Source organism: Nerophis lumbriciformis, linkage group LG19 (genome assembly GCF_033978685.3).
Source record: "Nerophis lumbriciformis linkage group LG19, RoL_Nlum_v2.1, whole genome shotgun sequence".
Taxonomy (NCBI): Eukaryota; Metazoa; Chordata; class Actinopteri; order Syngnathiformes; family Syngnathidae; genus Nerophis; species Nerophis lumbriciformis.
In genome coordinates this window covers 32,954,293-32,978,942 of record NC_084566.2, presented here as the reverse complement: position 1 = coordinate 32,978,942, position 24,650 = coordinate 32,954,293, and the positions used below count along the sequence as shown (strand labels likewise).

At 38.5% G+C, this 24,650-nt stretch overlaps 1 protein-coding gene across 7 annotated transcripts in view; it reads left to right on the top strand.

Moving 5' to 3' along the window:
- Positions 1–9,655, top strand: part of LOC133618481 (receptor-type tyrosine-protein phosphatase mu-like) — a 580,372-nt gene extending 570,717 nt beyond the window's left edge. For all 7 annotated transcript variants that reach the window (XM_072915241.1, XM_061978877.2, XM_061978875.2 and 4 more), the window contains 4 exons: positions 2,084–2,209; positions 4,876–5,039; positions 7,028–7,163; positions 8,975–9,655. In XM_072915241.1, the coding sequence (XP_072771342.1) occupies positions 2,084–2,209; positions 4,876–5,039; positions 7,028–7,163; positions 8,975–9,028 (480 nt within the window). In that variant the 3' untranslated portion in view covers positions 9,029–9,655. The remainder of the gene's footprint in view (positions 1–2,083; positions 2,210–4,875; positions 5,040–7,027; positions 7,164–8,974) is intronic.
- The last annotated feature ends 14,995 nt before the right edge of the window (positions 9,656–24,650 follow it).

Below are 24,650 nucleotides of genomic sequence, written 5' to 3'. Positions count from 1 at the left end.
GTATGAAATCTAGGTCTAAGTGAGACCTACATAGAGGTTTTTGTTTCATGTCTCTACAACATACCTACCGGAAGTTACAAGCAGTTTTGTCTGTGTTTTTTCCTAGGGGTCGCTAGAGCGCAATTTTGAGTTTTGGGGTTTGGTTTTTTTATTAGATGGCAATTTTTGCCAGTCCTGATGTGTGTGTCCAGTTTGGTGAGTTTTGCAGCATGTTAAGGGGGTCAAATTACAGCTCAAAGAGGGCAAAGTGACTGTTTTTACAAAACGTTTGTTTTGAAGGGGGAATTGCCAACTTTTTGTTGATTTTTGCTGAAGGATGTCAATGTATGAAATATAGGTCTAAGTGAGACCTACATAGAGGTTTTTGTTTCATGTCTCTACAACATACCTACCGGAAGTTTCAAGCAGTTTTGTCTGTGTTTTTTCCTAGGGAGTGCTAGGGCGCAATTTTGAGTTTTGGGGTTTGGTTTTTTTATTAGTTGGCAATTTTCGCCAGTCCTGATGTGTGTGTCAAATATAGTGAGTTTTGAAGCATGTTAAGGGGGTCAAATTACAGCTCAAAGAGGCAAAAGTTACTGTTTTTACAAAACTTTTGTTTTGAAGGGGGAATTGCCAACTTCTTGTTGATTTTTGCTGAAGGATGTCAATGTATGAAATATAGGTCTAAGTGAGACCTACATAGAGGTTTTTGTTTCATGTCTCTACAACATACCTACCGGAAGTTTCAAGCAGTTTTGTCTGTGTTTTTTCCTAGGGGGCGCTAGAGCGCAATTTTGAGTTTTGGGGTTTGGTTTTTTTTTATTAGATGGCAATTTTCGCCAGTCCTGATGTGTGTGTCAGGCAAAAGTGACTGTTTTTACTAAACTTTTGTTTTGAAGGGGGAATTGCCAACTTCTTGTTGATTTTTGCTGAAGGATGTCAAAGTATGAAATATAGGTCTAAGTGAGACATACATAGAGGTTTTTGTTTCATGTCTCTACAACATACCTACCGGAAGTTACTAGCAGTTTTGTCTGTGTTTTTCCTAGGGGGCGCTAGAGCGCAATTTTGAGTTTTGGGGTTTGGTTTTTTTATTAGATGGCAATTTTCGCCAGTCCTGATGTGTGTGTCAGGCAAAAGTGACTGTTTTTACTAAACTTTTGTTTTGAAGGGGGAATTGCCAACTTCTTGTTGATTTTTGCTGAATGATGTCAATGTATGAAATATAGGTCTAAGTGAGACCTACATAGAGGTTTTTGTTTCATGTCTCTACAACATTCCTACCGGAAGTTACAAGCAGTTTTGTCTGTGTTTTTTCCTAGGGGGCGTTAGAGCGCAATTTTGAGTTTTGGGGTTTGGTTTCTTTATTAGATGGCAATTTTCGCCAGTCCTGATGTGTGTGTCAAATATGGTGAGTTTTGAAGCATGTTAAGGGGGTCAAATTACAGCTCAAAGAGGCGGCGGAATAATAATAATAAAGAAATAAAACGCACAAAATACAATAGGGTCCTCTGTCCCAAAGGGACATTCGGTCCCTAATAATAATAATAATGACAATCTTGTCATCAGTACGCGAAAAGTCATTAAATAGTCGTCGGTGTGGACACGTTGCTGACCAATCAGGAGAGAGATTTGTGTGAAACCCCTCGAAGCGTGTGTGCGGGTGTTGTTGTGCAGCAATGAACTGTGGGTAAAACAAAGCATTGTGTGCAAGTGAGAGAGGCGTTAGAGTCGTTTGTGTTGCTAGAAGAATCTCCGCATTTCTCAGCCTGAGGCTCTGTCATAACACCCAAGGATCAAAGCCACCAGACAGAAGCCACACACACACACACACACACACACACACACACACACACACACACACACACACACCATCCTCCCTGGGTGAGGATGGAGGAAGTACTTTCATTCAGTATTCTCACTGTAGCCCGCTGAGGTGGAAAGGCAGGAAGTGCATCTGACAATAGCGTCAAGCACACGTCAACATCTTTATTTTATTTTTATTTGAGCTCTTTTCATATTCACTCAGGTTTCACCCGCCAAATATTCATGCCCTTGTTAATAACTAAATTAGTTGTGTTGTTGTGTGTCTTCTTTTCCCCAGTTGTGTCCTCAGTATTGGCCAGAAAACGGAGTCCATCGCCACGGTCTCATCCAGGTGGAGTTTGTGTCAGCAGACCTGGAGGAGGACATCATCAGCAGAATATTCCGCATCTACAACGCAGCACGTGTACGTTTCTTTCAAGGCCAGAATTGACTTGTTTTAACATTTTTATGAACTTTTACTAACTTGCTTTTCTACACGTAGCGCCAATTTATTCTTCGCCTCACACGTCCCACTCACTCGTCCTTTCAAGCTGTGCAGAGGCCAAGTCCTTCTGTTGTTAACGAGAACGCCATCAGACGCTGACGCTAACCGCGTTGAGCTTCATTCTACAACGTCTATGATGCTTAAGTCTATCTATAATGATATATATATATATATATATATATATATATATATACAAACCCCGTTTCCATATGAGTTGGGAAATTGTGTTAGATGTAAATATAAACGGAATACAATGATTTGCAAATCCTTTTCAACCCATATTCAGTTGAATGCACTACAAAGACAAGATATTTGATGTTCAAACTCATAAACTTTATTTTTTTTTGCAAATAATAATTAACTTAGAATTTCATGGCTGCAACATGTGCCAAAGTAGTTGGGAAAGGGCGTGTTCACAACTGTGTTACATGGCCTTTCCTTTTAACAACACTCAGTAAACGTTTGAGAACTGAGGAAACACATTTTTTAAGCTTCTCAGGTGGAATTCTTTCCCATTCTTGCTTGATGTACAGCTTAAGTTGTTCAACAGTCCGGGGGTCTCCGTTGTGGTATTTTAGGCTTCATAATGCGCCACACGTTTTCAATGGGAGACAGGTCTGGACTACAGGCAGGCCAGTCTAGTACCCACACTCTTTTACTATGAAGCCACGTTGATGTAACACGTGGCTTGGCATTGTCTTGCTGAAATAAGCAGGGGCGTCCATGGTAACGTTGCTTGGATGGCAACATATGTTGCTCCAAAACCTGTATGTACCTTTCAGCATTAATGACGCCTTCTCAGATGTGTAAGTTACCCATGTCTTGGGCACTAATACACCCCCATACCATCACAGATGCTGGCTTTTCAACTTTGCGCCTATAACAATCCGGATGGTTCTTTTCTTCTTTGGTCCGGAGGACACGACGTCCACAGTTTCCAAAAACAATTTGAAATGTGGACTCGTCAGACCACAGAACACTTTTCCACTTTGTATCAGTCCATCTTATATGAGCTCAGGCCCAGCGAAGCCGACGGCGTTTCTGGGTGTTGTTGATAAACGGTTTTCGCCTTGCATAGGAGAGTTTTAACTTGCACTTACAGATGTAGCGACCAACTGTAGTTACTGACAGTGGGTTTCTGAAGTGTTCCTGAGCCCATGTGGTGATATCCTTTACACACTGATGTCGCTTTTTGATGCAGTACAGCCTGAGGGATCGAAGGTCACGGGCTTAGCTGCTTACGTGCAGTGATTTCTCCAGATTCTCTGAACCCTTTGATGATATTACGGACCGTAGATGGTGAAATCCCTAAATTCCTTGCACTAGCTGCTTGAGAACGTTTTTTCTTAAACTGTTCAACAAGTTGCTCACGCATTTGTTGACAAAGTGGTGACCCTCGCCCCATCCTTGTTTGTGAATGACTGAGCATTTCATGGAATCTACTTTTATACCCAATCATGGCATCCACCTGTTCCCAATTTGCCTGTTCACCTGTGGGATGTTCCAAATAAGTGTTTGATGAGCATTCCTCAACTTTATCAGTATTTATTGCCACCTTTCCCAACTTCTTTGTCACGTGTTGCTGGCATCAAATTCTAAAGTCAATGATTTTTTGCACACAAAAAAAATGTTTATCAGTTTGAACATCAAATATGTTGTCTTTGTAGCATATTCAACTGAATATGGGTTGAAAAGGATTTGCAAATCATTGTATTCCGTTTATATTTACATCTAACACAATTTCCCAACTCATATGGAAACGGGGTTTGTATATACATATATATATATATATATATATATATATGTATATGTAATCATAAGTAATCGTTTATTTATCAGTAAATCTAAAGGCATGACAACTTTTAATGTGGTTCAACGCGTTTACGTCACACGTGCAGGAAAAATACTGAAGGAAATGTGGAAGCAGAGTTATCCAATATGTTTGGCCACTGTGACATTACACACAGTTTGAACAGTAACACTGTCTTTGAATATAGGAACATAAAACACTGTACTTTAATCAAGTGATTCTTTGGCGTACCACTAGATGAAGCCTGCGTACCACAAGTGGTACATGTACATGTTCTATAGAAGATCTTTGATTTGATAGAGCAGGGGTCGTCAACATTTTGCAGGCCAAGGACCCCCACACTAATGGACAGATGAAGCGATGACCCTTCAGGGTCGCGGACCCCTGTTGAAGACCTCTGATATAGAGGATCTTTGACGAGTGTTTTTGGTGTTGAAAACAAGTGAGTCATTAGTCACCTTAAATCCTTCAAACAAGCTCCTCCCTACCTGTCACGCTTCATCTAATGCCGCCATTGCGGGCTTCGGCCAGCAGAGGTGCCATTGTGCGGCGTCCAGCACAATCCCATCACGCGTGATCGCTGACAGGAAGTATCGATCGGCATGTCCGAGTGTGATTCACAGCGTCTGGATCTCAGACGGCTTAACTACCTTTCGTCTCCCGCGGTAACCGTGCTCATCCATCAACTCGTCGATCGACGCGCTCATCCATCCAGCTCTGTCTGCATCACACACTCTCCGTATTTCAACCTCCATGTGGGCTTGTCCTCCTGTAGCCTCAGGACGGATACCGCATGGTGCAGCAGTTCCAGTTCCTGGGCTGGCCCATGTACCGAGACACGCCCATGTCCAAGCGCTCCTTCCTCAAGCTCATCCGACAGGTGGTCAAGTGGCAGGACGAGTACGATGGAGGAGAGGGCCGCACGGTGGTCCACTGTTTGTAAGTTCATCCACACTATGAACACACTGACTCATGTTAGAGATTGAACATCTCCATCTAGTGGACGACAAGCATCACTGCACCAAGTCATTTATTTTTGTACCACTGTATTGACTGTAAGTATTCTGGAGCAAAACATTAAATTAAATTAAATTAATGGAAAAAGATGAACAAAACATCAAATAAAATAAAATTAATGGAAAAAAAGAACAAAACATAAAATAAAATAAAATTCATGGCAAAAGATGAACAAAACATAAAATAAAATATAATTAATGTAAAAAAAAATGAACAAAACATAAAATAAAATAAAATTATTGGAAAAAGATGAACAAAACATAAAATAAAATAAAATTCATGGGAAAAGTTGAACAAAACAAAATAAAATACAATTCATGGGAAAAAATTAATATAGCATAAAATAAAATACAATTTATGGAAAAAGATGAACAAAACATAAAATAATATAAAATTCATGGAAAAAGATGAACAACACATAAAATAAAATAGAATTCATGGAAAAAGATGAACAAAACATAAAATAAAATTCATGGAAAAAGATGAACAAAACATAAAATAAAATTCATGGAAAAAGATGAACAAAACATAAAATAAAATATAATTCAAGGAAAAAGGTGAACAAAACATAAAATAAAATAAAATTCATGGAAAAATTTGAACAAAACATAAAAATAAAATACAATTCTTGGAAAAAGATTAACAAAACATAAACTAAATAAAATTCATCAAAAAAGATGAAAACATAAAATAAAATATAATTCATGGAAAAAGATGAACAAAACATAAAATAAAATAAAATTCATGGAAAAAGTTTAACAAAACATAAAATAAAATAAAATTCATGGAAAAAGATGAACAAAACATAAAATTAATAAAATTCTTGGAAAAAGATGAACAAAACATAAAATTAAATTAAATTAATGGAAACAGATTAACAAAACATAAAATAAAATACAATTCATGGAAAAAAATGAACAAAACATAACATAAAATAAAATTCATGGAAAAAGATGAACAAAACAAACTAAATAAAATTCTTGGAAAAAGATGAACAAAACATAAAATAAAATACAATTCATGGAAAAAGATGAACAAAACATAAAATAAAATAAAATTCATGGAAAAAGATCAACAAAACATAACATAAAATAAAATTCTTGGAAAAAGATCAACAAAACATAAAATAAAATTAATGGAAAAAGATGAACAAAACATAAACTAAATAAAATTCATGGTAAAAGATGAACAAAACATACAATTAAATATAATTCATGGAAAAAAATGAACAAAAAGTAAAATAAAATAAAATTATTGGAAAAAGATGAACAAAACATAAAATAAAATATAATTCACGGAAAAAGATTAACAAAACATAAAATAAAATACAATTCATGGAAAAAGATGAACAAAACATAAAATAAAATATAATTCATGGAAAAAAATTAACAAAACATAAAATAAAATTATTGGAAAAATTATAAATGGGTTATACTTGTATAGCGCTTTTCTACCTTCAAGGTACTCAAAGCGCTTTGACAGTATTTCCACATTCACCCATTCACACACACATTCACACACTGATGGCGGGAGCTGCCATGCAAGGCGCCAACCAGCATCCATCAGGAGCAAGGGGTGAAGTGTCTTGCCCAAGGACACAACGGATGTGACTAGGATGGCAGAAGGTGGGGATTGAACCCCAGTAACCAGCAACCCTCCGATTGCTGGCACGGCCACTCTACCAACTTCGCCACGCCGAGATGAACAAAACATGAAATAACATACAATTATTGGAAAAGGGTGAGCAAAACATAAAATAAAATAAAATTCATGGAAATAGATGAAGAAAACATAAAATAAAATTCATGGAAAAAGATGAACAAAACATAAAATAAAATAAAATTCATGGAAAAATATGAACAAAACATAGTTGCGCTAAAGACACCTTTATGCTTGTGTGTGGCTATTAGGAATGGCGGTGGCCGCAGCGGCACGTTCTGCGCCATCAGCATTGTGTGCGAGATGCTACAGCATCAGCGCGCCGTCGACGTCTTTCACGCCGTCAAGACGCTGAGGAACAACAAGCCCAACATGGTGGACCTGCTGGTGAGCTGCTAGCAAGAACTTTATTGAATCACAGACGTTAACAAGAACTTTATTGATGTTAACAAACATATTATAGAAGTCAACAGGAAGTGTATTGATGCTAACTACAAACCCTGTTTCCATATGAGTTGGGAAATTGTGTTAGATGTAAATATAAACGGAATACAATGATTTGCAAATCATTTTCAACCTATATTCAGTTGAATGCACTACAAAGACAACATATTTGATGTTCAAACTCATAAACTTTATTTTTTTTTGCAAATAATAATTAACTTAGAATTTCATGGCTGCAACACGTGCCAAAGTAGTTGGGAAAGGGCATGTTCACCACTGTGTTACATGGCCTTTCCTTTTAACAACACTCAGTAAACGTTTGGGAACTGAGGAGACACATTTTTTAAGCTTCTCAGGTGGAATTCTTTCCCATTCTTGCTTGATGTACAGCTTAAGTTGTTCAACAATCTCCGTTGTGGTATTTTAGGCTTCATAATGCGCCACACGTTTTCAATGGGAGACAGGTCTGGACTACAGGCAGGCCAGTCTAGTACCCGCACTCTTTTACTATGAAGCCACGTTGATGTAACACGTGGCTTGGCATTGTCTTGCTGAAATAAGCACGGGCGTCCATGGTAACGTTGCTTGGATGGCAACATATGTTGCTCCAAAACCTGTATGTACCTTTCAGCATTAATGGTACATTCACAGATGTGTAAGTTACCCATGTCTTGGGCACTAATACACCCCCATACCATCACAGATGCTGGCTTTTACAATTTGCGCCTATGACAATCCGGATGGTTCTTTTCCTCTTTGGTCCGGAGGACACGACGTCCACAGTTTCCAAAAACAATTTGAAATGTGGACTCGTCAGACCACAGAACACTTTTCCACTTTGTATCAGTCCATCTTAGATGAGCTCAGGCTCAGCAAAGCCGACGGCGTTTCTGGGTGTTGTTGATAAACGGTTTTCGCCTTGCATAGGAGAGTTTTAACTTGCACTTACAGATGTAGCGACTAACTGTAGTTACTGACAGTGGGTTTCTGAAGTGTTCCTGAGCCCATGTGGTGATATCCTTTACACACTGATGTCGCTTGTTGATGCAGTACAGCCTGAGGGATCGAAGGTCACGGGCTTAGCTGCTTATGTGCAGTGATTTCTCCAGATTCTCTGAACCCTTTGATGATATGACAGACTGTAGATGGTGAAATCCCTAAATTCCTTGCAATAGCTGGTTGAGAAAGGTTTTTCTTAAACTGTTCAACAATTTGCTCACGCATTTGTTGACAAAGTGGTGACCCTCGCCCCATCCTTGTTTGTGAATGACTGAGCATTTCATGGAATCTACTTTTATACCCAATCATGGCACCCACCTGTTCCCAATTAGCCTGCACACCTGTGGGATGTTCCAAATAAGTGTTTGATGAGCATTCCTCAACTTTATCAGTATTTATTGCCACCTTTCCCAACTTCTTTGTCACGTGTTGTTGGCATTAAATTCTAAAGTTAATGATTATTTGCAAAAAAAAAAAAAATGTTTATCAGTTTGAACATCAAATATGTTGTCTTTGTAGCATATTCAATTGAATATGGGTTGAAAATTATTTGCAAATCATTGTATTCTGTTTATATTTACATCTAACACAATTTCCCAACTCATATGGAAACGGGGTTTGTGTTAAAAAACCAACAATAACTTTGTTTATGTTAACAAACATGCTATAGAAGTCAACAGGAAGTGTATTGATGTTAACAAATATCAAAGAAGCAAACCAGAACTGTATTGATGTTGACGTGTTCCTCCCTGCAGGAGCAGTACAAGTTTTGTTACGAGGTGGCGCTGGAGTACTTGAACTCCGGCTAACTACGACTCTTTGACAGAGACTGCAAAGACTTTGACGTGTCCGACGTGCCAAGTGTGCTGGGTTCTAACCCGACACACACACATATTCTTCTTGGCCCCGCCCACCCCTTGACGACCTGCGCCGATGCCTTGCTCATCCCGGGAGGAGCGCCAAACGGAAACTACGGAACGGGAATGTTTTATGCTTTGTGTGTACAAAACGAAACAAGCTCCTTCTTTCTTCTTCTTCTCGTCGGCCGGCGATGTGTTTCCAAAAAGTTTTGTAAATGTTGTGTAAAGTGCTGACTGGTGTCTCGCTGCGTTTGCTTTGACTTTGTTTTCCGTACGGAGACGCCGAGCTTTATTTGCACTCCCACTCTACTCTTGTTGTGCATATTGTACAGATTTCTGTAGATTATTTATTGCCTGTATGTTTTGGTTTTTGTGGCAGTAAGTGACAATCATATGTTTTTTTTGTTTTATAGTTTTGGTTTATTGATAGTATTGTGTGCTTTGTGTTTCAACTGTATGTAAAGATACAAATGATATAAATGTAACTACAAAAAGAGGCTGTCAGTGTTGCTTGTCCTTTGCTGGCGAGTGAGAGTTGGAGCGGTGGCGACCTCTGCTGGCCATGTGAGGAATTATACTAATCTTCTGAAAAGTGTTGCGCTCAGTTCTTTCGTGTTTACTAAACATGTATTCTTAAATTATTTGAGAGTTTAAATTTTTTTTTAAAAATTCAACTAAATACTACCAAAAGTAGTAAACATTCTGACATCAATTTAATGTTTAAAAAAAAAAGACTAAAATTGTATTTATTATTTTAATTTTTTTTAATTTTATTTTATTTTTTCATTTTGGTGGGAGAATGTAGAAAAAAAAGATTTCATGTGCCTGTGATATTTGTGCCATTTAAATATATTATTATAACATTTTTAATTATGTGTCTGCCGTGCCAGAAACGTGAGGATTCCAGGTTCTATTTACATTTGAACAGATGACATTTGTATTTTTTTGTATTTATTATTTGGTAACACCTTAGTATGGGGAACATATTCACCATTAATTAGTTGCTTATTAAAGTAACAAAGACTTAATTTAGAGTTATTTGGACATTAGGGGACTATATAAGGGTTAGGCCCTAACCCTTATATTGTCAGGACTTGGACTATGGCGTGGTTTGTTCTCCCGTGGTGCAAATGCTTTGGACCAGACTGTCATGTCTGTGTGATCATGTTTTTGTTTTGGTCATGTTCGTTTTGGGTTTTGGACTTTTTGTGCACTTTTGTTTCGTCACCATAGCAACCATTAGTTTTCACCTGTCACGTCACGCACCTGTTTTGAGTCACGCACCTGCTTTCACTAATCATGTCCATAGTATTTAAGTTCATTCTTTTCAGTTTGTCGTTCTGACGACCTCCACATTTATGCTCTGTCCATTCTTTCCATGTCCATTCTTCATGCAACTATTTTTGTCCAAGCCAAGTAAGTTTTTGTTCCATGTTTATAGTCTTTTTGGTTTCATAGTTTGTTCTCCGCCATTGTGCATGTTTTTCGTTTGTACTTTTTTGCTATAGTCTTTTGGTTTCATAGTTTATTCTCCGCCACTGTGCGCGCTTTTCGTTTGCACTTTTTTTTGATATATTAAATAAATCATGTACCTTCATTCCCGTCTCGCCCGTGCCAACTTTCCGTTGCATCCCGGAAAAGCAAACACCCAAGACCAAGTCATGACAGTAACTCATGTGGGGTCCGACCGGCAAACTGGTGCCGATCAGCTCCGTTTGGCCCGGGGACGTTGGCGCGTCATCCCAGCCACGGAAGCGCCGCCAAAGGAGAGGGACGTCAGGTAGAACTTCCGCGAGCCAGCAGGACGCGCCGCTCCCACAAGCCCCGCCCCCGGAGGGGCGGGGCGGGAAAGCCATTCAAAGAAGGTGAATTCATTAAAAAATGCATGTTAGATTTTTTTTTAAGAAATCTTTTCTTGCGGCCCAGCCTCACCCAGTTTCTGCATCCAGTGGCCCCCAGATAAATTGAGTTTGAGACCCCTGGGTTAGGGTTAGGTTTAGGTTTAGGTTTAGGGTTGGGGTTAGGGTTACTAATAAGCAATAATTCTGAGGTTATTGAGGGAAGACTCTTAGTTAATGGCTTACTGGTTGTATAATAAGGCCATGCAGAATAAGGCATTAATAAGTACTTAATAATAACTAATTAAGAGCCACTAATTTGCATGTTAATAAGCAACTAATTAATGGTGAATATGTGTTCCCCATACTAAAGTGTTACCTATTATTTTTATAAATGTATTCAACATTTCTGTCCGCACATTTGATATTCTATGTTTACTTTTGGAAAAATAATTTAGTTTTAAAGTTTCATTTTTTATTTATTTTTTTTATCATACAAAGGACATAAAAATGTAATGCATATTATTTACTCTTGTGTATTTTCATTTAGTTATTTTTGTGTTTGTCTTTTGTTATAAAGCAGGAAAATAATTGATGGTGTTGTGCGGTTTTGTTCCACCAGAGATCAGTTTTGTTCCACCAGAGATCAGTTTTGTTCCACCACAGATCAGTTTTGTTCCACTATAGATCCGTTTTGTTCCACCAGTGATCAGTTTTGTTCCACTAGAGATCAGTCTTGTTCCACCAGAGATCAGTTTTGTTCCACTATAGATCAGTTTTGATCCACCGGAGATCAGTTTTGTTCCACCACAGATCAGTTTTGTTCCACTATAGATCAGTTTTGTTCCACCAGAGATCGGTTTTGTTCAACTAGAGATCAGTTTTGTTCAACTAAAGATCAGTTTTATTCCACCAGAGATCAGTTTTGTTTCACCACAGATCAGTTTTGTTCCACAATAGATCAGTTTTGTTCCACCAGAGATCAGTTTTGTTCCACTAGAGATCAGTCTTGTTCCACCAGAGATCAGTTTTGTTCCACCACAGATCAGTTTTGTTCCACTATAGATCAGTTTTGTTCCACCAGAGATCAGTTTTGTTCCACTAGAGATCAGTCTTGTTCCACCAGAGATCAGTTTTGTTCCACTATAGATCAGTTTTGTTCCACCGGAGATCAGTTTTGTTCCACCACAGATCAGTTTTGTTCCACTATAGATCAGTTTTGTTCCACCAGAGATCAGTTTTGTTCCACTAGAGATCAGTTTTGTTCCACCAGAGATCAGTTTTGTTCCACTAGAGATCAGTTTTGTTCCACCAGAGATCAGTTTTGTTCCACCAGAGATCAGTTTTGTTCCACCAGAGATCAGTTTTGTTCCACCAGAGATCAGTTTTGTTCCACTAGAGATCAGTCTTGTTCCACCAGATCAGTTTTGTTCCACTATAGATCAGTTTTGTTCCACCAGAGATCAGTTTTGTTCCACTAGAGATCAGTTTTGTTCCACCAGAGATCAGTTTTGTTCCACTAGAGATCAGTTTTGTTCCACCAGAGATCAGTTTTGTTCCACCAGAGATCAGTTTTGTTCCACCAGAGATCAGTTTTGTTCCACCAGAGATCAGTTTTGTTCCACTAGAGATCAGTCTTGTTCCACCAGAGATCAGTTTTGTTCCACCACAGATCAGTTTTGTTCCACTATAGATCAGTTTTGTTCCACCAGAGATCAGTTTTGTTCCACTAGAGATCAGTCTTGTTCCACCAGAGATCAGTTTTGTTCCATCACAGATCAGTTTTGTTCCACTATAGATCAGTTTTGTTCCACCAGAGATCAGTTTTGTTTCACTAGAGATCAGTCTTGTTCCACCAGAGATCAGTTTTGTTCCACTATAGATCAGTTTTGTTCCACCGGAGATCAGTTTTGTTCCACCACAGATCAGTTTTGTTCCACTATAGATCAGTTTTGTTCCACCAGAGATCGGTTTTGTTCAACTAGAGATCAGTTTTGTTCAACTAGAGATCAGTTTTGTTCCACCGTTGATCAGTTTTGTTCCACCACAGATCAGTTTTGTTCCACTATAGATAAGTTTTGTTCCACCAGAGATCAGTTTTGTTCCACTAGAGATCAGTCTTGTTCCACCAGAGATCAGTTTTGTTCCACTATAGATCAGTTTTGTTCCACCGGAGATCAGTTTTGTTCCACCAAAGATCAGTTTTGTTCCACCAGAGATCAGTTTTGTTCCACCAGAGATCAGTTGACTGCTGCTGTGTAATGTAAATGTGATGCAGTCTTGTCCTTGCAACTCTCTAAACAAAATGTAAGAAAACAAACATTTTCTTTTACGCCAAACGTTGTGTAGTCTGAGTCGTCTTCCTGCCGACTGACTTCAAACGTATTCTTTTTTAGTTTTTCAAGAAACTTCCTCCTTCCCTCTGCTCACCAGGGAAGACTTTTCATTTTACATCACAGGTGAAATATTCCTCCGGTCTCTCTCTCTCTCTCTCTCTCTCTCTCTCTCTCTCTCTCTCTCTCCCGCACACACATTTCGCCCACATGGCAGGGTGAGTTGCAGGAAGTGAGGAGACGAGCGAGAATGTTGATAGAAGAAGAAGAAGAAAGCTTCTATTTGCTCACAGCGGATGTTGCCTGGGCCTTTAAGTCCACAAGAGACCGACATATGGACACAAAGATAGGAGACATCTGCTCGTGTTTGTCCTTTCAAATCTTTGACTAGTATTTTTGCAGTTGAGTCCCAAAAACAGCAGAGCTCTCCTGTCATATAAAGGATCTTTGACTAGTATTTTTGCAGTTGAGTCCCAAAAACAGCAGAGCTCTCCTGTTATATAGAGGATCTTTGACTAGTATTTTTTGCAGTAGGTCCTAAAAAAAAAAAGAGCAGAGCACTCCTGTCATATAGAGGATCTTTGACTAGTATTTTTTCTGTAGATCCTGAAAAAAGCAGAGCCCTCCTGTTCTGCAGTGGATCTTTGACTAGTATTTTTGCAGTGGAGTCCCAAAAACAGCAGTGCTCTCCTGTCATAAGGAGGACTTTTGACTAGTATTTTTGCAGTAGGTCCTAAAAAAAAAAAAAAAAAAGAGCAGAGCACTGCTGTCATATAGAGGATCTTTAACTAGTATTTTTGAAGTTGAGTCCCAAAAACAGCAGTGCTCTCCTGTCATAAGGAGGACTTTTGACTAGTATTTTTGCAGTAGGTCCTAAAAAAAAAAGAACAGAGCACTCCTGTCATATAGAGGATCTTTAACTAGTATTTTTGAAGTTGAGTCCCAAAAACAGCAGTGCTCTCCTGTCATAAGGAGGACTTTTGACTAGTATTTTTGCAGTAGGTCCTAAAAAAAAAAAAAAAGAGCAGAGCACTGCTGTCATATAGAGGATCTTTAACTAGTATTTTTGAAGTTGAGTCCCAAAAACAGCAGTGCTCTCCTGTCATAAGGAGGACTTTTGACTAGTATTTTTGCAGTAGGTCCTAAAAAAAGAGCAGAGCACTCCTGTCATATAGAGGATCTTTGACTAGTATTTTTGAAGTTGAGTCCCAAAGACAGCAGAGCTCTCCTGTCATAAGGAGGACTTTTGACTAGTATTTTTGCAGTAGGTCCTAAAAAAAGAGCAGAGCACTCCTGTCATATAGAGGATCTTTGACTAGTCTTTTTGCAGTTGAGTCCCAAAGACAGCAGAGCTCTCCTGTCATATAAAGGATCTTTGACTAGTATTTGCGATCATTTGAATGGGATTGTGCTGAAAATGTAATTTCCCCTCGGTGATTAATAAAGTACTTCTGAATATGAAACTGAATTTTTGCAGTAGGTCCTAAAAAAGAGCAGAGCACTCCTGTAATATAGAGGATCTTTGACTAGTATTTTTGCAGTTGAGTCCCAAACACAGCAGAGCTCTCCTGCCAAATAGAGGATTTTTGACTAGTATTTTTGCAGTAGATCCTAAAAGAGATCAGAGCACTCCTGTAATATCGAGGATCTTTGACTAGTATTTTTGCAGTAGATCCTAAAAGAGATCAGAGCACTCCTGTAATATAGAGGATCTTTGACTAGTATTTTTGCAGTAGATCCTAAAAGAGATCAGAGCACTCCTGTAATATAGAGGATCTTTGACTAGTATTTTTGCAGTTGAGTCCAAAAAACAGCAGAGCTCTCCTGTTATATAGAGGATCTTCGACGAGTATTTTGTCCGTAGGTCAAAAAAAAAAAGCAGCGCTCTACTGTCATAAGGAGGATCTTTGACTAGTATTTTTGCAGTTGAGTCCCAAAAACAGCAGCGCTTTGCTGTCATAAAGAAGATCTTTGACTAGTATTTTTGCAGTAGGTCCTAAAAAAAAAAGAGCAAAGCACTCCTGTCATATAGAGGATCTGTGACTAGTATTTTTTCTGTAGGTCCTAAAAAAAATCAGAGCCCTCCTGTTCTACAGAGGATCTTTGACTAGTATTTTTGCAGTCGAGTCCCAAAAACAGCAGAGCTTTCCTGTCATAAGGAGGACTTTTGACTAGTATTTTTGCAGTAGGTCCTAAAAAAAAAAAAAAAAAAAAAAGCAGAGCACTCCTGTAATATAGAGGATCTTTGACTAGTATTTTTGCAGTTGAGTCCCAAACACAGCAGAGCTCTCCTGCCAAATAGAGGATTTTTGACTAGTATTTTTGCAGTAGATCCTAAAAGAGATCAGAGCACTCCTGTAATATCGAGGATCTTTGACTAGTATTTTTGCAGTAGATCCTAAAAGAGATCAGAGCACTCCTGTAATATAGAGGATCTTTGACTAGTATTTTTGCAGTTGAGTCCAAAAAACAGCAGAGCTCTCCTGTTATATAGAGGATCTTCGACGAGTATTTTGTCCGTAGGTCCAAAAAAAAAAGCAGCGCTCTACTGTCATAAGGAGGATCTTTGACTAGTATTTTTGCAGTTGAGTCCCAAAAACAGCAGCGCTTTGCTGTCATAAAGAAGATCTTTGACTAGTATTTTTGCAGTAGGTCCTAAAAAAAAAAGAGCAAAGCACTCCTGTCATATAGAGGATCTGTGACTAGTATTTTGTCTGTAGGTCCTAAAAAAAATCAGAGCCCTCCTGTTCTACAGAGGATCTTTGACTAGTATTTTTGCAGTCGAGTCCCAAAAACAGCAGAGCTTTCCTGTCATAAGGAGGACTTTTGACTAGTATTTTTGCAGTAGGTCCTAAAAAAAAAAAAAAGAAAAAAAAAGCAGAGCACTCCTGTAATATAGAGGATCTTTGACTAGTATTTTTGCAGTTGAGTCCCAAACACAGCAGAGCTCCCCTGACAAATAGAGGATTTTTGACTAGAATTTTTGCAGTAGATCCTAAAAAAGAGCAGAGCACTCCTGTAATATAGACGATCTTTGACTAGTATTTTTGCAGTTGAGTCCAAAAAACAGCAGAGCTCTCCTGTCGTATAGAGGATCTTTGACTAGTATTTTTTCTGTAGATCCTAAAAAAAGCAGAGCCCTCCTGTTATACAGAGGATCTTTGACTAGTATTTTTGCAGTTCAGTCCAAAAAACAGCTGAGCTCTCCTGCCATATAGAGGATCTTTGACGACAATTTTTTCTGTAGGTCCTAAAAAAAAAGCAGCGCTCCCCTGTCATAAGGAGAATCTTTGACTAGTATTTTTGCAGTAGGTCCTAAAAAAAAGAGCAGAGCACTCCTGTAATAAAGAGGATCTTTGACTAGTATTTTTGCAGTCGAGTCCCAAAAACAGCAGAGCTTTCCTGTCATAAGGAGGACTTTTGACTAGTATTTTTGCAGTAGGTCCTAAAAAAAAAAAAAAAAAAAAAGCAGAGCACTCCTGTAATATAGAGGATCTTTGACTAGTATTTTTGCAGTTGAGTCCCAAACACAGCAGAGCTCTCCTGCCAAATAGAGGATTTTTGACTAGTATTTTTGCAGTAGATCCTAAAAGAGATCAGAGCACTCCTGTAATATCGAGGATCTTTGACTAGTATTTTTGCAGTAGATCCTAAAAGAGATCAGAGCACTCCTGTAATATAGAGGATCTTTGACTAGTATTTTTGCAGTTGAGTCCAAAAAACAGCAGAGCTCTCCTGTTATATAGAGGATCTTCGACGAGTATTTTGTCCGTAGGTCCAAAAAAAAAAGCAGCGCTCTACTGTCATAAGGAGGATCTTTGACTAGTATTTTTGCAGTTGAGTCCCAAAAACAGCAGCGCTTTGCTGTCATAAAGAAGATCTTTGACTAGTATTTTTGCAGTAGGTCCTAAAAAAAAAAGAGCAAAGCACTCCTGTCATATAGAGGATCTGTGACTAGTATTTTGTCTGTAGGTCCTAAAAAAAATCAGAGCCCTCCTGTTCTACAGAGGATCTTTGACTAGTATTTTTGCAGTCGAGTCCCAAAAACAGCAGAGCTTTCCTGTCATAAGGAGGACTTTTGACTAGTATTTTTGCAGTAGGTCCTAAAAAAAAAAAAAAAGAAAAAAAAAGCAGAGCACTCCTGTAATATAGAGGATCTTTGACTAGTATTTTTGCAGTTGAGTCCCAAACACAGCAGAGCTCCCCTGACAAATAGAGGATTTTTGACTAGAATTTTTGCAGTAGATCCTAAAAAAGAGCAGAGCACTCCTGTAATATAGACGATCTTTGACTAGTATTTTTGCAGTTGAGTCCAAAAAACAGCAGAGCTCTCCTGTCGTATAGAGGATCTTTGACTAGTATTTTTTCTGTAGATCCTAAAAAAAGCAGAGCCCTCCTGTTATACAGAGGATCTTTGACTAGTATTTTTGCAGTTCAGTCCAAAAAACAGCTGAGCTCTCCTGCCATATAGAGGATCTTTGACGACAATTTTTTCTGTAGGTCCTAAAAAAAAAGCAGCGCTCCCCTGTCATAAGGAGAATCTTTGACTAGTATTTTTGCAGTAGGTCCTAAAAAAAAGAGCAGAGCACTCCTGTAATAAAGAGGATCTTTGACTCGTATTTTTGCAGTTGAGTCCCAAAAGCAGCAGCGCTTTCTTGTCATAAAGAAGATCTTTGACAAGTATTTTTGCAGTAGGTCCTAAAAAAGAAGAAGAGCAGGGCACTCCTGTTATATAGATGATCTGTGACTAGTCTTTTTTTTCTGTAGGTCCTAAAAAAATAAAAAAGCAGAGCCCTCCTGTTTTACAGAGGATCTTTGACTAGTATTTTTGCAGTTAAGTCCCAAAGACAGCAGCGCTCTCCTGTCATAAAGAGGACTTTTGACTAGTATTTTTGCTGTAGGTCCTAAAAAAAAAAGAGCAGAGCACCCCTGCAATATAGAGGATCTTTGACTAGTATTTTTCTGTAGATCCTAAAAAAAAGCAGAGCCCTCCTGTTATCCAGAGGATCTTTAACTGGTATTTTTGTAGTTGAGTCCCAAAGATAGCAGAGCACTCCTGTAATATACAGGATCTTTGACTAGTAATCCAAAAAAGAGCAAAGCACTCCTGTTATATGGAGGATCTTTGGCAAAAAAAATCCTAAAAACAGCAAAGCACTCCTGTTATATATCTTTGATTTGTATTTTTGCAGTAGGCCCCCCCCCCCCCCCCCCCAAAAAAAAACAACCCAGCAGAGCGCTCCTGTCATATAAAGAATCTTTGACAATTGAATCCTAAAAATAGCATAGCACTCATGTCATATAGACTATAGAGGATCTTTGACTAGTATTTTTCATTACATTTGCAAAAACAGCAAATCACTCCTTTCATATAGTGGATCTTTGACTAGTATTTTTGCAGTTAAGTCCCAAAAACAGCAGCACTCTCCTGTCATATAGAGGATCTTTGACAAGTTTTTTTGCAGTAGGTCCTCAAACAGCAGAGCACTCCTGTCATATAGAGCATCTTTGACAAAAAAAATCCTAAAGAGAGCAAAGCAATCCTGTCAAATAGAGGATCTTTGATTCGTATTTTTGCAGTAAGTTCCAAAAAAAACGGCAGAGCTCTCCTGTCATATAGAGAATCTTTGACAATTGAATCTTAAAAATAGCAGAGCACTCATGTCATATAGAGGATCTTCGACTAGTATTTTGGCTGTAGGTCCTGGGGGGGGAAAAGCAGAGCACTCCTGTCATATAGAGGATCTTTGACTAGTATTTTTGCAGTAGGTCCTAAAAACAGCAGAGCACTCCTGTCAAATAGAGAATATTGGAACAAAAACAATCCTAAAAAGAGCAAAGCCTGTTAGGATATTTGACGAGTAATTTTGCAGTAGATTCCCCAAAAACAGCGGAGCTTTCTTTTCGTATTGAAGATCTTTGACTAGTATTTTTGCAGTGGGTCCTAAAAAAACAGCAGAGCTTTCCTGTCATGTTGAAGATTTTTGATGAATATTTTTGCAGTATGTCCTTAAACAAACAGAGCACTCCTATTTTATGTAGTTGACAATAGAATCCAGCGCACCCTTGTCATATAGAGGATCTTTGCCAGTAGTATTTTTTCAGTACATTTGTAAAAACAGCACTTCACCCCTGTCATATAGAGGATCTTTAACCTATAGTAATTTTGCAGTAGATTCCCCAAAACAACAGAGCACTCCTGTCACATAGAGGATCTTTAACTAATATATTTGGAGTAAGTCCTTAAAAATGACGGCATTTCTGTCGCATAGAGCAGTGTTTTTCAACCTTTTTTGAGGCAAGGCACATTTTTTTTCATTAAAGAAAAATACGGAGGCACACCACCAGCAGAAAAGGTTAAACAATAAAACTCCACCAGCCTTATTTTGAGTTTGTTGTTGTTTCCTGTGTGTTGTGCTTTAGTTCCTGTCTTGCGCTGTTATTTTGGTGACCTTTCCTGTTTTGTTGGTGTTCTCCTGTAGCAGCTTCACGCCTTCCTTTGAGTTCTATTGCCCGCACCTGCTTTGTTTTCGCAATCAAGACTATTTAAGTTGTGCGTACGCTATCCTTCTTTGTGGGGACACTGTTGATTGTCATGTCATGCACGGATGTGCTTTGTGGACGTCGTCTTTGCTCCACACGCCGTAAGTTTTTGCTGTCGTCCAGCATTCTGTTTTTGTTTACTTTGTAGCCAGTTCAGTTTGACTTTTGTTTTGCATAGCCATCCCTATGCTTCAGTGCCTTTTCCTAGCGGGACTTGCCTTTTGTTCATTTTTTGGTTTAAACGTTACATACCTTTTACATACCAAAAAAGGTTGAAAAACACTAGACAACGACATATTATTATAATTACTGATTTGCAAAAAAATATTTTTTGGACCAATTATGTGAAGTTGCATAATTTCCCACGGCGCACGAGTGGTTGAAAAACACTGGCATAGAGGATCTTTGATTACAACACAGGATTGTGTTCTAAAATGTGACTTTATATTATTCTTTTAGTGAAGTAAAAATGTGAAGATATGCCAGAGCAAGCATTCAAATGATATTAAAAGAAGAGCGTGCATTCAAATTACTGTATCTTAAAAGAAGAATACAATGAAGGGAAAAAGTCCTTATCTTTCTGAAATAATGTCTCCTAGGGCAGTTGAAATAGAGATGCATTGCATAATGCATGTTCTAAATAAATAAATTATGATCCCTTTTTTTAATTTCAGTTTCACATTTTCCAAAATAGCAGTTATTACTTTAGAGGGATGCATTTTTCATGAGCCTTCATTTCAAAAGCAAGCAGGGGATGTTGCCAGTGCGAGAATGGCGTGCAGTGACAGCAAGTGTCCACTAGATGTCGGTGTGGCGCATTCTGCACCAAGCCCGTTCGTCAACCCAATGTCAAGGAAAGTCAACAGCAGGTGTGTTCAGGTACACTCGTTAATTCCTGCCTCAATGTTTAAATAGCCTGACAGTCAAATATAGCATCATTTAATGTCATTTATACCAAAATGCGTGGGATTATAAGGAAATGTCGCCTCCTCGCCTTCATTGTGCATATTTAATGAGTGTTTTCTCACGCTGCTGTGAATAAAGTCATGAATGATTAAGTCATGGGAGATGATGTGTGACATTGCACAGCCACACTTAAAGGTCAAAGGGCAATCTTATCTCCAAGGAAGGAGGAGAGGAACTGGAATATTTATATTTTTTTCAGCCTTATTTTCTTCCTTTCTCTTCTTGATATGACATTGCACAGGCTGCTGGTAGAACGTTAGTACGGTGCAGCCTCCTGCAAGGGGAAACAACCGCAGTTGCTCGCCACCGCCTTCCAATAATAATCCGCCGTATTAGCCTTCGCTTGCAGCCTCGCCATCGAGCGTTTGCCGGGAGGAGAATCGACGTACACCTCATCGCAGGGCCAACACAGATAGACAGACAACATTCTCTTATTATTATAATCAAATGACAGCAGTCATTTCCATGAGGTTATTTTCTAATATAAGTGTTTAGGCCCACTTACAATGACAATAACAACAAATATTGTTTTTCATGAACTGTGTACTTTTCTTGTTTGTCTGGGTGGAGGTCCTGCTTTGGAAATAATTTGTACCCCTTTCAGACATTGCATTTAGTTCCCATTAAAACATTCACATGTTGCACAATGAGATGTAAGCAGGGGATCATGTGTACATTCCTGCAACTTCCTGTTTGTAAAAAATATATTTTTATTAGTATTTATTTAATATACTAACAGCATTTCATGATTAATATTTATAAATTAAGATTCCTAATAAATGACACTAGAATAAGCACACATTTGATTGGTAAATCATAGTGTAACGACCTGGAATGACACTTTATGTGTGGTGTTGGAGTTGTCCGACTTTTTGTGTGGCTGTAAACGCATCACTGGCTTTATGTACATGTGTTGGCGCAAGTGAGAAAGAGCGAGCGGCTGCTGTTGATATAACAAAGTGGCTTTTGGTCTGGTTTGTACTGCAGAAAATTACCACTTTCGCTATAATTTTTTTACTAATGTTTTGGTGATGTGCTTATGGCCGGCAATAAAGAGTTTTGCTCAGTAAAGTGATGGATGGAATTCATGTCCTCAAAGCGTCTCGACAGACGTTACAATATTTGAACAATGATGACGAAAACTGTTTTCTCTGTCGTGTCCGTGTGTTGAAAATTGTTATGCGCTTATTTTTTTTATTTGATTTTGTGCGTGGCATAGATTTGCAGTGCGCAGAGGACGCTTGAGCAGTGCGCAATTGCACAGGCGCGCACCTTAGAGGGAACGTTGGTGATGTCGTCTGTGAAATCTATTTCTCTGACCTTCCATGCAGATCAGTGGTTTAGCATTGGGGTTTTTGACCCACACTAAAGTTGTGTCCCAGCAGCCACAATTAAAGGCATTAAAACAAAGTTGACAACTTGTTCAGTTAGGTCCTGACGTTAAGCAACTCAAACATGACGTTGAAACAACATGATTTTGGACGATGTTTAATCAATGTTGGGTTCTGACGTTGATTTGAGCATTGAATCTTGGTCATTTCCCAACCAATATTCTACAACACAAATACAACTTTGAAAGAACATACTTTTTGACATTTATTGTGTGAATGCACCAAAGCATTCATGTCAGAACAATTGTACCTAAGTTATCACAAAACTTTGTGTTTCTATGAGTTCCCGGCGAGCAGACAAAAGCTGTCTTTGAGCCTACCAAGAAGAAGGCTTGGAAAACTCCACTGTGTAGGATGGGAAGCAACGTGAAGGTGTTCTGTTTCTTTCATATATTGTAATCAACAGAAAGATATTGTCTTGACCCAAGAACTACAAAGCCGAGAGGAAGCAGGGCCGGACTCCCCTCAAGGCGACCTCTTCTTTGAACTGTTTTACGACCTTTTCTTTGAACTGTTGTAATCAAAGGCGATGGCTGTTTACGACCCCCGTCCCTTAGAAACAGCTGTTGCCATGTAATCAGGGAAAGTCCAAATAAAAGAGAAGGCGTACAATCTTTCGCCAGAGCGTGCAGGGAAGACTGTCCAAAAGTACAGCCCAGACGTTTCTCCTCAAATTGAGCCAAATTAAATTCTGTCTCTGTTTAATTCTTTGCTTCTTGTCTTGTTTAATAGACGTCATCAGTGTTTGAACCTGACAATTCACACATATGGTTTTCTACACCAAAGTTCATCTATTTATTATTCAACTTCTTCTTCTTCTTCTTCTCCAGATTTTGGCGCGCTCTACCTTCCGCATTTTTTTTACCCGATTCAACCCGGTCCAACCGGGGGGCAGCATAGGTCGGTTGGTAGAGTGGCCGTGCCAGCAACTTCAGGGTTCCAGGTCCGATTCCCAATGCCGTTGTGTTCTTGGGCAAGACACTTTACCCACTTGCTCCCAGTGCCACCCACACTGGTTTAAATGTAACTTAGATATTGGGTTTCACTATGTAAAGCGCTTTGAGTCACTAGAGAAAAGCGCTATATAAATATAATTCACACAATTCACACTAACTTCAAACTGTTCAGCTTATTCGAAAATCCCAGATTTCCCGGTTTTCTGAGACATTTTTCCCATTCAAAATTAATTGGCCATTTTTCCAACTTTCACCATTTCCACATTTTTCAACCTGTTCACACACATTCCACCATTCTGGAAATTCAAACTATAATGTTTCCAAGTTCCAAAACATTCCAGGATTTTCCAGAATTCCTGCTTTTCCAAAACCCTTTTTTCTGGCGACTACTCCTTCCACATTTTTTCAACCCACTTCAACCGTTCCACGGTCAAAATATTCCTCTTAATCAGGACAAAAAAACGAATTTGTTTTTTGAACTGAAAAAAATTCCCAGTTTTCCCGAAATTCCAGGAATTCTGTAATAACATTTTTCAATTCAACATATTACTACTTCAACATTTCTCGACCGATTTGAAAAATTTCCACACCAACCATTTCAACTCATTCAGACTAGGGATGTCCGATAATGGCTTTTTGCCGATATCCGATATTCCGATATTGTCCAACTCTTTAATTACCGATACTGATATCAACCGATACCGATATCAACCGATATATACAGTCGTGGAATTAACACATTATTATGCCTAATTTGGACAACCAGGTATGGTGAAGATAAGGTACTTATAAAAAAAATTCATAAAATAAAATAAGATAAATAAATTAAAAACATTTTCTTGAATAAAAAAGAAAGTAAAACAATATAAAAACAGTTACATAGAAACTAGTAATTAATGAAAATGAGTCAAATTAACTGTTAAAGGTTAGTACTATTAGTGGACCAATCATGTGTGCTTACGGACTGTATCCCTTGCAGACTGTATTGATATATATTGATATATAATGTAGGAACCAGAATATTAATAACAGAAAGAAACAACCCTTTTGTGTGTATATGGGGGAGGGAGGTTTTTTGGGTTGGTGCACTAATTTTAAGTGTATCTTGTGTTTTTTATGTTGATTTAATTAAAAAAAAAAAAAAAGATACCGATAATAAAAAAACGATACCGATAATTTCCGATATTACATTTTAACGCATTTATCGGACATCTCTAATTCAGACCATTCAAGTTGTTTACCATTCCCCCCAAAAACTCACGCTTTTCCCGAAATTCAACATAGGTACCAAAATATTGGTATCGGGACAACACTACTCACTTCCAATCATTGCAAACGTTATCATATGCAACCGTATCGTCTCACCGTGAACTGTCACATGGTGTTGTACCGACTCAAACACACATGGTATCACATGTTGTCGAACCAAAGAGACTGAAACGGTGTCACGTGGTATCGTACCGTATCAAACTGTACGGTGTGGTATGAAACGGTGCATATCTGTGTGGCCCCTGCACTCCGCCAAGAACGCTTGCTCAGCACTT